The sequence below is a fragment of the Triplophysa dalaica genome, chromosome 6 (assembly GCF_015846415.1).
Source record: "Triplophysa dalaica isolate WHDGS20190420 chromosome 6, ASM1584641v1, whole genome shotgun sequence".
In the NCBI taxonomy this organism is placed as follows: domain Eukaryota; kingdom Metazoa; phylum Chordata; class Actinopteri; order Cypriniformes; family Nemacheilidae; genus Triplophysa; species Triplophysa dalaica.
In genome coordinates, this window is record NC_079547.1 from 22173884 (window position 1) to 22188850 (window position 14967).

At 39.0% G+C, this 14967-nt stretch overlaps 1 protein-coding gene across 3 annotated transcripts in view; it reads left to right on the plus strand.

The window, feature by feature from the left end:
* Window positions 1–13785: 13785 nt before the first annotated feature.
* Window positions 13786–14967, plus strand: part of rims4 (regulating synaptic membrane exocytosis 4) — a 45119-nt gene continuing 43937 nt past the window's right edge. For all 3 annotated transcript variants that reach the window (XR_008906934.1, XR_008906935.1, XM_056749916.1), the window contains exon 1: window positions 13786–14413. Coding sequence is in view for 1 of the 3 variants with exons in the window: in XM_056749916.1 (XP_056605894.1) it covers window positions 14317–14413 (97 nt within the window). In the remaining 2 variants the exon portion in view is untranslated. The remainder of the gene's footprint in view (window positions 14414–14967) is intronic.

The window sequence follows — 14967 nt, forward strand, 5'->3', positions numbered from 1 at the left end:
ATACAAGTAATCTGAATGCACGCTTTTGCCTATGTCCGTTTTTATGTCTGTTAGTAATATGCATGCATGTGATTAATCATCAATAGCCAACATTACATATAGCAAATGATCAGCATATGTTGTTCTATCTATGTTTTTGTCTTTTCCATTTAATTCGTATTTATGAACAAGGCATTAAGGTGATTTTTATTGCAGTTAGTGTATGGTTTTGGTTGGATAGGGCATTACATAAATAATTGCACTTTCCGCCATATTGCTTGTCTTGATGTCATCCAAAGCACACGTGTAAGCGCTATAACCCGTATTTTGCATACGGGGAGGGGAGTAGAAGCTCATTTGTATTTAAAGAGACACACACAAAAACGGCACATTTTCCATTGCAGCCACAAATGGCCATGTTTAACATAGAGTAGATATGTGGTGTATTTTGAGCGGAAACTTTACAGAGACATTCTGGGGATACCACTGACTATTTTTACATTGAAGAAAACACCTGGATGAACCATCCCTTTAATACAACATTCATAATTGCGTAACACATTCTTTTTCACATTAAACACCCGTATTCTGATCTAAACAGCTTTATTTTCCGCACATGAATGTAACAACCATCAATGGCAGCAAAATTATTTCCTCATAATGCTATTACACCTTAAAATACAGTATTTGTAAAAACAAGTTTTTATCATTTCAATTGGGTTGTAAACAAATTTTCCATATTAGTGCTAAACTTTCTCCAATAACATTTTATTAATCTCGCCCTTATGGGTAATACAATAAACAATTCCAACAGTATAAGAGGTCAAAACCTGGGTGTCCCTGATTTAGCGTGTTGACAAAATGTTGATATGCTTGTAAGTCGCTTTGTATGTAAGGTTGATAAAAACAAACGTAGGTCTACAATTACAATGTGCTACTTGTGCAGGGGAGGTGGCTACACATATGTGAGCTCTCGACGCAGTGCAGGAAAGATGGCTTTTTTAGGTCAGTCTGATGCATGATTCTGTGATGCTGTGTGTGTAATATGCATTTTTAAACCTGTGTATGCTTCCATTTCAGTCACCATGGTGAGCAGGTCATTTAGTGAAGACCATAATTTCTGTACGCCTGAACAAACTACATTTACTAGACACTAATACACATGCACTACTTTCATTGTGTACTTTCATCACATTCTGAGAATCAAAGATTTTTCGAGCCGTTGCTGGGGTATAAGGTGGTTGCTATGGCGTTACTTGGTTTATGTGATATTCTGGCCCCTTATGGCTGTTTCAAGAAGACTGTGAGATAATACAATTCTGATATATAGACAGACAGACAAGCAGACTGGGTGGTAGATAACAGGACAGACCATACTGCATATGTTATGAAATTAAATGACTAGAAATAACAGAAAGAAATGGGTCACCGCAAAAAAGAAAATCAAAAATAAATACAGCGTAGCTTCTGTCTGAAGGGCTTTCTAGAAGGAAGAGATGAGGCTTATAAGAGAGAGAGCGATTCTCAAAGACGAGTCATTGTCGAATGAGACCAGACTAGAACATCTGCACTTCAGACAATAACTAATGAAACTCTCCTTCTCCCTACATCCGTTCTCACTATAACCAACCAGGAGCGAGAGAGAGCGCACGACCTTTACAGTAGACAGGGAGTGTGAGCGTAAATTACACGGGAATGATTTATGTTAGCACTTCTCCCAAATCCCACAACATCAGCAAGCGCTCAACACCCGTATGCAAGCGGATCGCACTGGCTCTCCTTCCTCCAGCATCCCGGCAGAGATGCCGTGAGGATGTATCGACACAGACATCCTCATTTCGTTTTGCCCGAGAATTGTGTCTCTAAGGTCTCTATTTAATTGCTTTGTGCCGTTTGATGACAAGAAATACGCATGCACAAACTACCTAATGGCGAGGCGCTTACCTCAGTGAATGTGAGGGGTCATGGCAGAGATGTAGGGAAAAGCGAAAAAAACAACAATGCATTAAGAAATGTATTTAGAAATCCCTCAAGGCCTTCTTTGTGGGTCTGCAAGGCCATAAACAGGAGGCTGTGTTTGGAATAGCGAACTACCATAATGCAATTCTTTCATAGTAATGTAATTTTTAACGGATCATAATGGAGACAGTATACAATTGGCTTAGGACTGCTTGGTGTATACTATTAGTATTTATGTATATTATTTTTACCATTTAGTATCTAAAGCGGAACTCATATGGTAACAAACACATTTTTCTGTTTTTTGTAAGGACTATTTTGTTTATTTTGTATGATAACCAAATTTTAGTTACTGTCATCACTAGAGATGCACAGATTGCAATTTCTTTGCCGATTCCGATTTCCGATTTTCTTATAAGTGAAACCTGCCGATTTTGCCGGTTCCGATTTTATATTCACAAACTATAATTGACATTAACTTTTCTTCAATACACATTTTTTCATATATTTTTATTATCATTACATAAATTATTGAACATTACAATTTCCCTAAATACAGTTCTACAACCTGCATTAAATTACAGAATCTTCTCTTGCCCAAATAACTGAAAATGAGTATAAATAATAAAATATAACTAAACTTTATCACTTAATCAACCTTTTTCATTTTTGTCCTCTCACAAAAGTGTAAGATAACAATAAAATACCGGCCTGTCACCGGTCAATCGGTGCACCTCTAGTGATCACCGTTGATGACAAATCTCAGCTTCCTCTATAGATGCTAATGCATATAGTAAGCATAGTTCAGACGCTATTTCACAAGAGAATTTTAAATGAAAACAGATTTTGGGGCATTTGGTTGTATTAAAATAGTAGGTGAGAAGCAAAACAGATAGAGTGCCGACTTTACATAATTCAAATGAAAAGAGAGATGACTCATTGGATGGTCAGAGATGACATTTTTCAAAACGATTATTTGCAGGTTTAGCTATTTCTCTTTAAAATAACTGGCAACACTGGTGTCCACTTGATATCTAAAGTAAAGCCAGGGTGGAAGAGTTAAGAAGTGTTGATCTATAGCTTAAACACAACATAGAAAGGAAAGAAAGAAATGTTCACAGATTTGTCCACGGGATACTGGTAGTTGTTTGTGTCCCGTGGAGAAATGTCTCTCAGCAGGACACTTGCTGATTGCTCACGCAGGTTGTCTGTGTCTATTTTGGAGCACTGCACATTAGAGCTTCATAAAGATTTAATGTTCGTTCAACGTTTTGGCAGAAAACTACACATTGCTACCTATTTCTGCACAAATCTACTTACAGTTTATCACTGAAAGGCATGTATGTATATACATACTGTATGCACTGTCATTTTTAGTACCATGTGGTGTAGTACAATATTTTTGTTGAGTAATAGAGTAACATTGTTTTATTGAAAGTTACTTCTTTGTATAGAAGACACTGACTAGAAGTCAGTTGTCATTTATTTTTCGTTATAATATCAACCAAATGTTTCCTAAAACATAATAAAAACTACAAATGTGACAATTACTGTATATGCTGCGAGATGACCCTGGAGGAAATGGGTGAGATGTTTGATTCATTTTGAGACCTGCTGAAGACGTTTCTTGGCAAATCTTTGTTCAGTTTGAGAAATTGCTCTCATCTGATGCTTTTCTGAGACAGTTTACTTTAAAACATTACAATTTGTTACGGATGCCAATGAAAATAAAAATCCATTCAGTGAACATATAATGATTCATTCAAAGTCTCAGTATCAGGAATGTCAAATTGTTTTCCAGGTTTGTTCAATAACCTTGTCAGAGGTCTGGTTAGAGTTCAGTAAAGGACTCGTGTAAATAGGTCGACTCGAAGGGGACTCAGTCTCCCTAGTGGCAACCCAACCCGGTGTCCTAAAACTGGGATGATTTTTAAAGCATGTACTGACGGCGTTGCTATCAAACTAAATAAATTGGTGTCTGCAAATCCACAAGAACCCACACAAATCATCTGAATCGGTGCATCTGCTGTATAGTTCTCTAATGCATAAAGGAAATGGCCATTCTCAGTCCCCTAGGCAACACAACACAATAACAGACACCAAGAAAAACATGTGGGATTAGATCTTTGCACACTGCTCAGTTTGCACAACACTGAACATAACCAGATAAAAAATTAAGATTAAGCATTTTTGTAACTACTACCCTGATGCACGCCACACAAAAAACGGTTATATAATAAACTTTTGGAAATAGAGACATACACAGATATTTTAAAGGGGTCATATGCTAAAATGAATATTACAGATTGTTTTAGATGTAATGCAATGTGTATCCAAGATTTAAGGTTCAATGTGATAAATCTAATACTGCAAGCATGTGATGGAAATGTAGCGCCTCTTACCATATTTGAAACATCAGGTTCCAACGCAATTGTATTGACAGGTCGCCCACCTACACTTGCGTATACATTTGGGCGGTCTTAGTTAGATCATACCATGAAGTGACGTAGATTTGTATTTACACCATTATAACTGGTAATGCACAGTTTGCGAAACTGCTTCGCATGCGTTGCAATCGCATATGTTCCCTACTCACTTATAAGGGCAGAACACTTAAAGTGGAGACTTTGGAGAGATATTTACAATTTTATCTCATGATATAGCCGTTTGGATGACACTTGGCGAAGGGAGTGATACAGGAACTCAAAATTTCTCCATATCTCGGACGAGCCTTCATATTGTGTCCTTTTCCCGCAGTGACTTTCAAGCATGCAAAACCGCCATTTGATACGCGCCCTGCCTGGTGGCAGGTGTCTTGAAATCTGTGTGAAGTTTTTTATGCACAGTTTGAGTGGACCGGGTCACGTGACGGGACTGACTTTTCTCCTTAGCCAATCACATGAAATTTAACATATAAAGTAGCGACGACAATGTGAGGAAAAATAGCGCAGTAAACATACTGATACAGTACAAAAGATTTACTCAAGTGAAAGTACACTGTTTTTAAACTACTTGATAAAAGTACATTTCCTGAAAAAAACTCCTCAATTGCAGTAATTTGAGTATTTGTAATTTGTTACTTTACACCCACAGCTTATAACACACCAAAGACACAGAAAAACACTGTATTCGCACCATATGACCCCTATAAGATTTAAAGAGCGAGTGTTTAAAAAAATGCATGTTTTTAGCATGAAAAACAAATTTTTTCTAGCAAGATCTTTTCCTTGGGTCATAATAGTAGAAATATATAATTTTGGTAGCCAAGACAAAAAGACAATTTTAATAAAAAGTGTGACAACTACTACTAGACAGTCTAGACACCCACAAATCAATACTTGGTCTGTTCGGCGTGTTAGGCGCTCAAATTAATTGTGACATCACGTCTCAAGATGGTTGCCCACATTAAACACGAGGGATGTAACAACATCAAAATCTAGCTATACAATAATACCTCTCTATAACATCCATGGTACAATATTTATTGCTATATTTAAAACAACAAATGATGAGTTGGAAATGTGCCATAAGAATCCTCATTTCTTTAGTTGCTTAGAGGTAAGATTTCTAGTATGATAAGGGTCAAATGACCTAAAAATCCCTTTTATAAAATAAAATAATTGCACCATACAGACCGTCTATTATTATTTCTAACATTCTCTATGTTTGACCATGATAATATTGAGACAATTTTACTATTGCGATAACAAAATATGGATAATAGTGTTACATCCCTATTAAACACCCAATTTAACTTGCGAGTCATTGAACTAAACTTATAAATACCAAAAGGTCTGTCTATTGAGGTTTCCCCCTAACATCTACTTCCTGTGGAGATCGGTGGTCTGTCTCATATTTACAGCTGTGATTGTGGTTCATGTCTATCAGACAAACCGCTCTGGTCGATTAAGTGGTCGATAAGTCTTTTTCACAGAAGAATCAACAGTGTTTAGCATCATTGACATCAAACCTGTGTAGCAAAAACATCATTATAACACATTCCTTGAGTCACGATTATGAGAATAAATACATTTCCTGAGAAAAATGAGGACATGTGAATAACAAAATTAGCATTTTTGGATCCACTGAGTGGAAACACAACTGTGTTTCACCAGAAAAAAACAAATCTGTCGGATTAACATCAGATTCTACCTGGATTTGCTTGCATTTGAAAATCCAATAATTTGTAGAGACCCACAAAACGGCATCACAGCAAAAGAGTGTTAACGCTGAAACAAAAGCTTTACGTAAATAGTTAGCAAAGATCAGGAAATGAGGAGAGGAGGACAAAGAATGGGAGATAAATGTGCAGACTGTGTTGATATTTTAAAGCTGTTAGAGGGATTGGCCAGTGGACACAGCGATTGTAAATCCTGTAAGTGGATTTTGTATTAGAGTGAAGGACAGGAAGCTTTTGCCTGTTCAGTAAAATGATGCTTTGAAAAGACATGCCTACTGTAAATCAGACAAATTACTTACAACAGTGAGAGCCTTTTTAATCAAATGACTATTTACTGTAATTACCTTTATTGAAGGACTATTAAGTAATTAAAGTATGAAAATGTTTTGGCAAACCACTGGCTGAACTGAGATGCTGATGGTTGACAATGACTAGGCAGATCCGAAAGTGTGTTTTCTGGCACAGATGGATGACCTGGATACGCATTCAGAGAAGCTCCACTTTTACAAGTTGCTTTTAGAATAAGACGGTATGTTAATAGAAAACACAGAGAAACGTTTCAGATGACTGATTATTAGTGAAAATATAGACCATTCCCTATAGAAAAGACTTTTAAAAATTGAATAACATGTGTTTCTCAACAATGGATTGTCTGGTTCTCTCAGAAAAATAACACACGTCTCTTTCACAGGAGATCACATTTATGTATCAATTTGTGCCAACCCTGTTGAAAAAAACAGCATATGTTGGATAGGAAGGTTTTGAAACATGGTAGTTGGTTTGTGCTGGTTTAAGCTGCATGTGCTTGACCTTAGCTGTTCATGTGCTGGTTTAAAGTCACCATGAAATCAAATTAAAGGAAATTAAAATTCTTAGTGTTTTACACAGTGTTGCAGTGATTATAATAAATGATTTATCCGTGCACACCATTATTATTATTTAATTCATTTAATCTTTAATAAAAAACATTAAGCTTTCTAACCCCCCTCTACCACGACTCGAAACCATATAAGCACCAAAAACGAGGTAGGACTATACTCACTGTCCAATGGCCTGGTACTTGTAGCCCTCCCCTCCAGGCCCAATTAACAACAAACCAATCAAAAAGAGAGCGGCAAAATAAAGCCCCGCCTACATTTTTTCTAATTTCAGAAGCCGTTTCACACAGATATACGTCACGATACAGGAAAGAAGTCAATTGCTACTTCCGTTTCATGGTGACTTTTAAGCTGACTTTAAGCCTAAACCAACTCCGGACCAGCTCATGACCAATTTAACACAGCAAATGAGACACTTAATCCAGCACAAACCAGCTAACCAGCTAACAAAACCTACCTAACCAATGCTGTTTTGTTCAACAGGGAAATCAGCAACAAATCTAGATTTCAATATAAACATTTTGTATAATTGCAAGACCAAATTCTCAGATCTCTTATATTCATATTAAAGGGAAAATTCTGTCATTATTTACTCTTGTCATTTCAACCTGACTTACTTTCTTCCACAGAACACAAAAGAAGATATTTTAAAGAATGTTGTTAAACTGCACCCATTCACTTGCATTGGTTTCGAAGTAAATGGGGGCTGAGGCTGTTCGGTTACAACTTTCTTAACTCATTCGCCGCCAGACTTAAAAAAAAAAAAAATTGCCAGCCTACGCCAGCGTTTTTAACATTTCCACCCAACTTTAATGGCTCACGGTACATTTTCTGTAAAGAATATATGGACAAGCTATATGTCAAAAAGCTTTTAAACAAAAGAAACCGTATTCTTCTACCTTCATTTGTTCGTTTTTTAACACTCCATATATGATGGTAGGTTTCAACAAAAATGCATCATTTTGATTAAACAGCTGAGATAATTTAAGATTTTTGTCAAAGATTTCCGCCCAGATTACACTCAGAACAATCATTAAAAACGATAAAACATATATGTTCTAGGTTCAGGGATTCTGTACTTTTTCCCAAAGGTGTGTAAAAGCGCTACCTGCTGTACAACAGTACAAACACGGATTGCCGTAATAACTCGTCTTTGGCGGGGAAGCGTATTTTTTTTTTATTGACGAGATAACTCGTCAATGGTGGGGAAAGAGTAATTTTTTTTAAAATATCTTATTTTCTGTACTGCGAAAGAAAAAAAGTCATACTGGTTTGAAACGACAAGCGTTTAGTGATAGAAATTTCTTTTTTAGGTGAACTGTTCCTTTAATGTCCCAACTCTCGGATCAACAATTCTCTCACTATTGTTTTTCTGTAAGAAGTATAGGACAAACGTATGATATAGCCAACATAGATATGTATATCTGAGATACAAAAAGATACTTAAAAAAATAACTTGCATCTTTACTTTGTCATGAGTTGAACTCTCACTTAGATAAATGGGAGACATTTACCAAAAAAAAAAAGACTTTTAAACATCATTGCAAAGACACTTGTGAAATTACTAAGGTCATATGAGAAGCAGAATGAACTTAAGACTTAGACCAGTAATAGTGGAGGATGTTTCTGAGCAGAAAGCCACTGATCTAAAAAGAAATTCAAACCAAACCTGCTGCGTGTCACCTGCTGTTATGTCTCTAATCCCACAGTGTGTGCTCTTCTCGCGGCAAAAGCTGTTGCGTCTACATGGCCTGCCTAGCCAAGCTACATCTGAAATAAGTGAACAGTAAATCATGATGTCAGGCTGAGGCCTGAAACCGGGTCGTATAGATAGCGTTCAGACCATTTACCACAGAGCCACAGGGTGTAGGTGGAATCCAACACGCATAGACACTCACGTGAAAATAATGAGTAGATTTATTTTCCACAAGAAAATAATCCTCTGGGCAAAAAATAGAATCCACAGTGAATTTAACAAAAGTAATACAAATGAAAAGAGCTTCTCGAAAAAAAACACATGAGATAACAAAGAGATCAACAGAGCTTAATGCAAGAGATGACTAACAGTTACAATAACCAAGCAAAGACTGAAAGACCAGGTGTCTTCCTACCTATTCCGGAATAAACTTCTGGATGACAAGCAGTCTGGCTTCAAAACAAACCACTCCAATGAGACGGCACTGCTATCGGTCACAGAAGCACTGCGGCTAGCCAAGGCGGAATCTAAATCCTCGGTCCTGATTCTGCTAGACCTATCTGCAGCATTTGACACTGTCAATCACCAGATACTGCTAGCAACCCTGTCATCATTAGGAATCACAGGCTCTACCCTCCGCTGGTTCAAATCCTACCTCTCCGACAGATCCTTCAGGGTGTCATGGAGGGGCTCGCTGTCCACGGCTCACCACATGATCACTGGGGTCCCTCAGGGGTCGGTGCTTGGACCGCTGCTTTTTTCCATCTACACGACATCACTGGGACCCATCATACAGGCACATGGCTTCTCATATCACTGTTATGCCGACGACACCCAGATCTACATCTCGTTTCACCCAGACGATACCACTGTAGCAGCTCGCATTACAGCCTGCCTCGAGGACATCTCAGCTTGGATGAAAGACCATCACCTCCAGCTGAACCCTGCCAAGACCAAACTACTCGTGTTTCCGGCACACCCTACGGTCCAACACGATTTCAACATCCATCTTGGCAATACCACAACCACCCATTCCAAAACAGCCAGGAACCTCGGAGTCATATTTGATGAACAGCTGTCCTTCAATGATCACATTGCAAAGACAACACGGTCATGCCGATATGCTTTATTCAACATTAGAAAGATCAGACCCTATCTCACGGAGCATGCGGCACAACTCCTTGTCCAGGCCCTGGTAATCTCAAGGTTGGACTACTGCAATGCTCTCCTTGCTGGTCTTCCTGCAAAGGCTATCAAACCAATTCAGCTGGTTCAGAACGCAGCAGCACGCCTCGTCTTCCAACAGCCCAAAAGGGCTCACGTGACTCCCCTTTTCATCTCTCTTCACTGGCTACCGGTTGCAGCCCGTATCAGATTTAAGTCACTAATGCTTGCCTACAGGACTATCACTGGATCTGCACCGGCTTACTTCCACACTCTCCTGCACTCCTACACCCCATCAAGATCCCTTCATTCAGCAAACCAGCGGCGTCTTGTATTGCCTTCCCATAAGGGCAGTAAATCGCTCTCCCGCTCTTTCTCATTCAAAACTCCTTCCTGGTGGAACATTCTTCCTAACTCTGTCCGTTCAACCACATCTCTCACAACATTTAAAAAACTACTTAAAACCCATCTCTTGTGTAAATACTTCTGTAAAAAAAATCTTTCTCTCAACAGGTAGTGGTCTAGCTTTTGTTGAAACCAGTAACTTTGTATTGGCACATAATGTATTATGGCTCCTGTATGAACTATCGCTTATTGCTCCTAAACTCTTTGTAAGTCCCTTTGGATAAAAGCGTCTACTAAATGTCTAAATGTAAATGTAAATGTAGACACAGAGTCTCTCAAATAGGCAACCTAATGGGGAGACAGGTGCAAACAATAACACTAATAACAGGTCTTGATTAGTGCAGTTATAGGACCCTGTGATAGGACGTCTAGTGGCCAAGCAATAGAGTCCAGAGAAAAACCCTAACACATGAGTTCCATTTAAACAACATTTGTAACTAGAATGCACCACGTCAAAATGAAACATTAGCATAGTTTTAAATCATCTACACTGGCAGCTGCCTTTCAGGTCAACGTGAAATTTCAATTGACCCAGTTTACTTTCTTAACCCACATTCTCGTGAATGATTCATCAGTGCATGATCTTTCAGCGACAACAAAAATCACCTGAGCTGTAAAATGCAAGGTGACAGGTGAGGAAAATAACATCATGACGAACACGGATGGGCTGATAGCACCATAGAACCATGCACGGTGTGTTCAGTATCGACCATCATGTGACGTCAATGGCAACCTTCAGGGAAGATTCAAGTCTACTTGATCTTCATAATCCTCATCAAAATATTATCTTTTATAACAACCATAATGCCTCGGAAACTTTCCTTTTCAGATGACATCACAAATCCCCCACTAACCCTCTCTTTGCAATGCATTCTGGGATTGCTTACTCTGTGACGTAGCTTTAGAATCAGGCCAAAATTGGGGGTTTCAAGAATAGGCGTTATGTTTTTTTGTTTTGAGCGTGGCGGTTATGCCATAAATGCTGCCCAGCTAGGCAGCTTAGGGAGCTTTTGGAACAGAGCAATAGTCTACATGTTTGATCTCCCTAAAATGAAATGGGGAAAAGGGAGTTCCTTTAAAGGGTTTACAAAATGCTGAAGCACAGATCTTTAATAATGGCTGTGATATTACAGTGTACGAGAGGTATTGAAGCGTATTCTCCATCATAGAAGAAACGTACATTGATCTGACCCTCGTTTTGAATGCCACAAGCTCGAACAGAAGGGGTACAAGTACACGTTATTTGTGTCTAGAAGGTTCATCCATCCATCCATTTTCTACCGCTTATCCGAACTACCTCGGGTCACGGGGAGCCTGCGCCTATCTCAGGAGTCATCGGGCATCAAGGCAGGATACACCCTGGATGGAGTTCTAGAAGGTTCAATCATGTCCTAATTTGGCTCGTTGTCCCATTTTCTTGTTTCGCCCACACTTAAACATCTATTCGCAACTTCCTTTAACACATGACAGGTTTCATTGGTGTCATCGAGGCGGGCTTCTCTCAAGGGTCCTGCTGGTGAATGGAACAACTTGTTATGGGTCAGAGAGGCAATGAAAAAAATCTGCACTTGGCTAGTATGCAGTAAACAAGACCACTCGGCTACACTCACATACACACAAACGCCCTGTTGTTGTAACGCTTGCAGTATCATCAGAAAATGTATTTTATGTATATAATATATCTGCTTCAATAAAAACATGAAATATTAAAATATTTAGATTAGATAAACTAAACTTGGCTCTGTACACTGTAGTAGGCTTTGTGAGAGAATCTTATCATTTATTTATCCTTCGATCAATTATGTTTAATAACTATTTTTGTTGTCCTAATGTTTGACCCAATTTCTTCCATTGTTGACCGTGTAAGTCGCTTTGGATAAAAGCGTCTGCTAAATGACTAAATGTAAATGTAAATGTGAAACACAAAGTAAAAGTTTGTGTAAAGTTGGATTACCTCTGGCAAACACACGGAGACAAAATCATAACTCACTCTATACAACAACAGACATGATGCACTTTAAGACAGCCAGAGATTGTCAGTGTCGGTTATGATCATAACTAGGCTATGACGCTCATATGATGCTCACGATGGTTATTTTCAGCAGAGTTGTGATTGTTTGTTGAGGTGGAACAGGTGACATTTTCAGCCCTCACAAACACACACACACGTATATGCTCGCTAGATGCAGTTCAAATGTTAAATGCGCGAGCCCTTTAAATTCAAATGGATTTTGATTGTCTGTCAGTGTTTTAGGGGTTATCAAGTGGAGCAAATAACGTGATCCCATATCGTTCCTCTGTATCTTTAACGTTGTAGTTATGGACTTCGGATCCGGACTTTACAGTTATTATTCCTGATGTTAACAGGCATTCAAGACATAATGTCTTTAAAGTATGTGCCAGGATACTTAAGTCTCAACATTCTCAGAGTCGTTGGTATACATTTCAAGACTCACTCGATCAGGAAGTCCAATGCAGGGTGTCAGGGGAAGAAGTGCATGCCTAGGTTCCCATTATCGCGTTGAGAGAAAAAGTAATGGAGCGCGCGCTTCATAGAAAAGGCGTGGCACGTTCTCGGCGATGTTTTTCGCTTTGGAAATCACAGTGTGTTGAAGAATTTAGGGCAAATCTATCTATTTATAAACAAAAAATATAATTAACTCCATTATTTATTTTACATTTTTCTACAAAGGTGCTTTGTAACAGTGTGAGTGTGAAAAGGAAAAGCGCTTTACAAATTTTGTTGACAAATGTGGAGTTTGTTGCACAAATAATATTTTTGTTCGTGAGAACACCTGAACGATTTTAAATGTCATTTTAATAGAGTTAAAGAAAAAAACTATTTTCTCCACTAGGAGATTGGTGCTCAACTCATATTAATAAGAGGCAATAGCTACAATCATGACTAAATCTGTTTTACAATTTGATTAAATATAATTTGATTTAGATATAGTTTACTCAAATAAAAAAATGTCTCACGTGTAGCCAATTTCTATTGAAATTATTATTATTTTCTTCTCAACCTATTGACTATTTTAGGCATAAACCTTGCTAAAATGGCTTAGATTTCCCCCCCAAAAATACCTCATATTTTAAGTTTTTCAAGTAAATATAGGCTTGTTTTTCAGGAGGTTTAGATTTTACTTGACTACAAGACAAACATTGCAAATCATTTTCATAGTACATGAATTTCAGGAAGAGAAAGCGGCAACAACATTCTCTAGTCAAGTAAAAATGTATTTAGTGAAATGTATCATCATTCAAACATTTGAAGATTTCCATTATAGCATCGAGAGAGAGAGAGAGAGAGAGAGAGAGAGATAGAAAGAGAAAGAGAGAGAGAGAGAGATCTTGTTGGTAAAGAGATGAAAGATGTTCTCGCACAGCTATTGTGCCTCTAGACTCTGGTCACACCCACATCCTGACATCCTCACCGCGATTGGCCAACATCCTGAATCCCAGCAACAGCTCCTCGGTGTCTCCTCCTCCTTTTTGTCTCCACAAAGAGCTCAACGCTGAATGAAGTGAATCTGCCTCAGACTGCTAGAATAGTGGGAACCTTTCTTCCTGTCTCTCTCCCTTTTCCTCTTCTTTCTCCATTTCCACTCCCCTCTCTCTCACACACGCTGCACTGTACGCTGCCTAAACATCCATCCATCCTTCCATTGCATAGCCTGCTGGGGGATCAGTCAGAGAGGGAAAAGCAACAGATTATGTTCTCTGAGCCAAATACAGCACAGCCCTGAGATGAGACTCTCTCCATCCTAATTCACCTTTCTGCCCTGCAGGCCTGGACAAGAAGCGAAGGACTTTTCAGACAAGTAAGATCTCTCTGAGAAGTCCGGACGTCGTCTTGACTGAGAAACTTGGGGATTGAAAGTAAGCCAGGTCCACAGGGACGTCAGAGGACGTTTTGATATTTCTCTCCTGTTCGTGGCTGGCGAAGGGGCCGGTGAAAGTTAGCCAAGACGCCTCGAGCCGTGCTCCGCGTGAAGAATGCCCAGGCGCGCCTGCCCAAGCCGGCCGACACGCCGGCACCGACGCCGGGCCTTTACATGGAGCGTTCGCAAAGTCGAATCAGCCTGTCCGCTTCCTTCGAGGCATTGGCCATCTACTTCCCCTGCATGAACTCCTTCGATGAAGACGATGGCGGTGAGTCGATCTATAGAACTGGATTTATATTTCAGGTTTGGAGCTCAGTTGGTTAATGGGTAAAGGTCAGGTGATGGGTTACGGGTTCCAGCCCCGCCAGGTAGCCTTTAGCCGTCTTTTTCAGGCCTTGCATGTCACTTTGGATAAGTGTCAGTGAGTTGGCTTCGTTGACTTTATTTGAGTGGTTATCTTCTTTTGCGAGTCATTTGGGTCACATTGGTGCATTCTTTGTAGGTTTCAAGTAGAGATCATTGCAAGTCTTGGAGAAAAGCGTCCAATTTCTGCAGTTTTGGTTTAGATGTAAACTCACGTCGACCTGTCCAACCCTTTATAATTCAAGAAAATAATGGTGTGGTTGCTTCCCTAAGTGGCATTTGACATCTGTTCTGAAAGGCTTAATCCAAATCTTGTATAAATAGATAGACTTTAAAACAGCATTTAGCTGTCAGTCGAGACATTTTTATTAATGAAGCATTGAGAAAGTTGACACTGAAATTCGCATGAAGCTATGATTTTCCTTTAGGCTCGGGCTCTTGTTTCAAACAAAGGTTAAT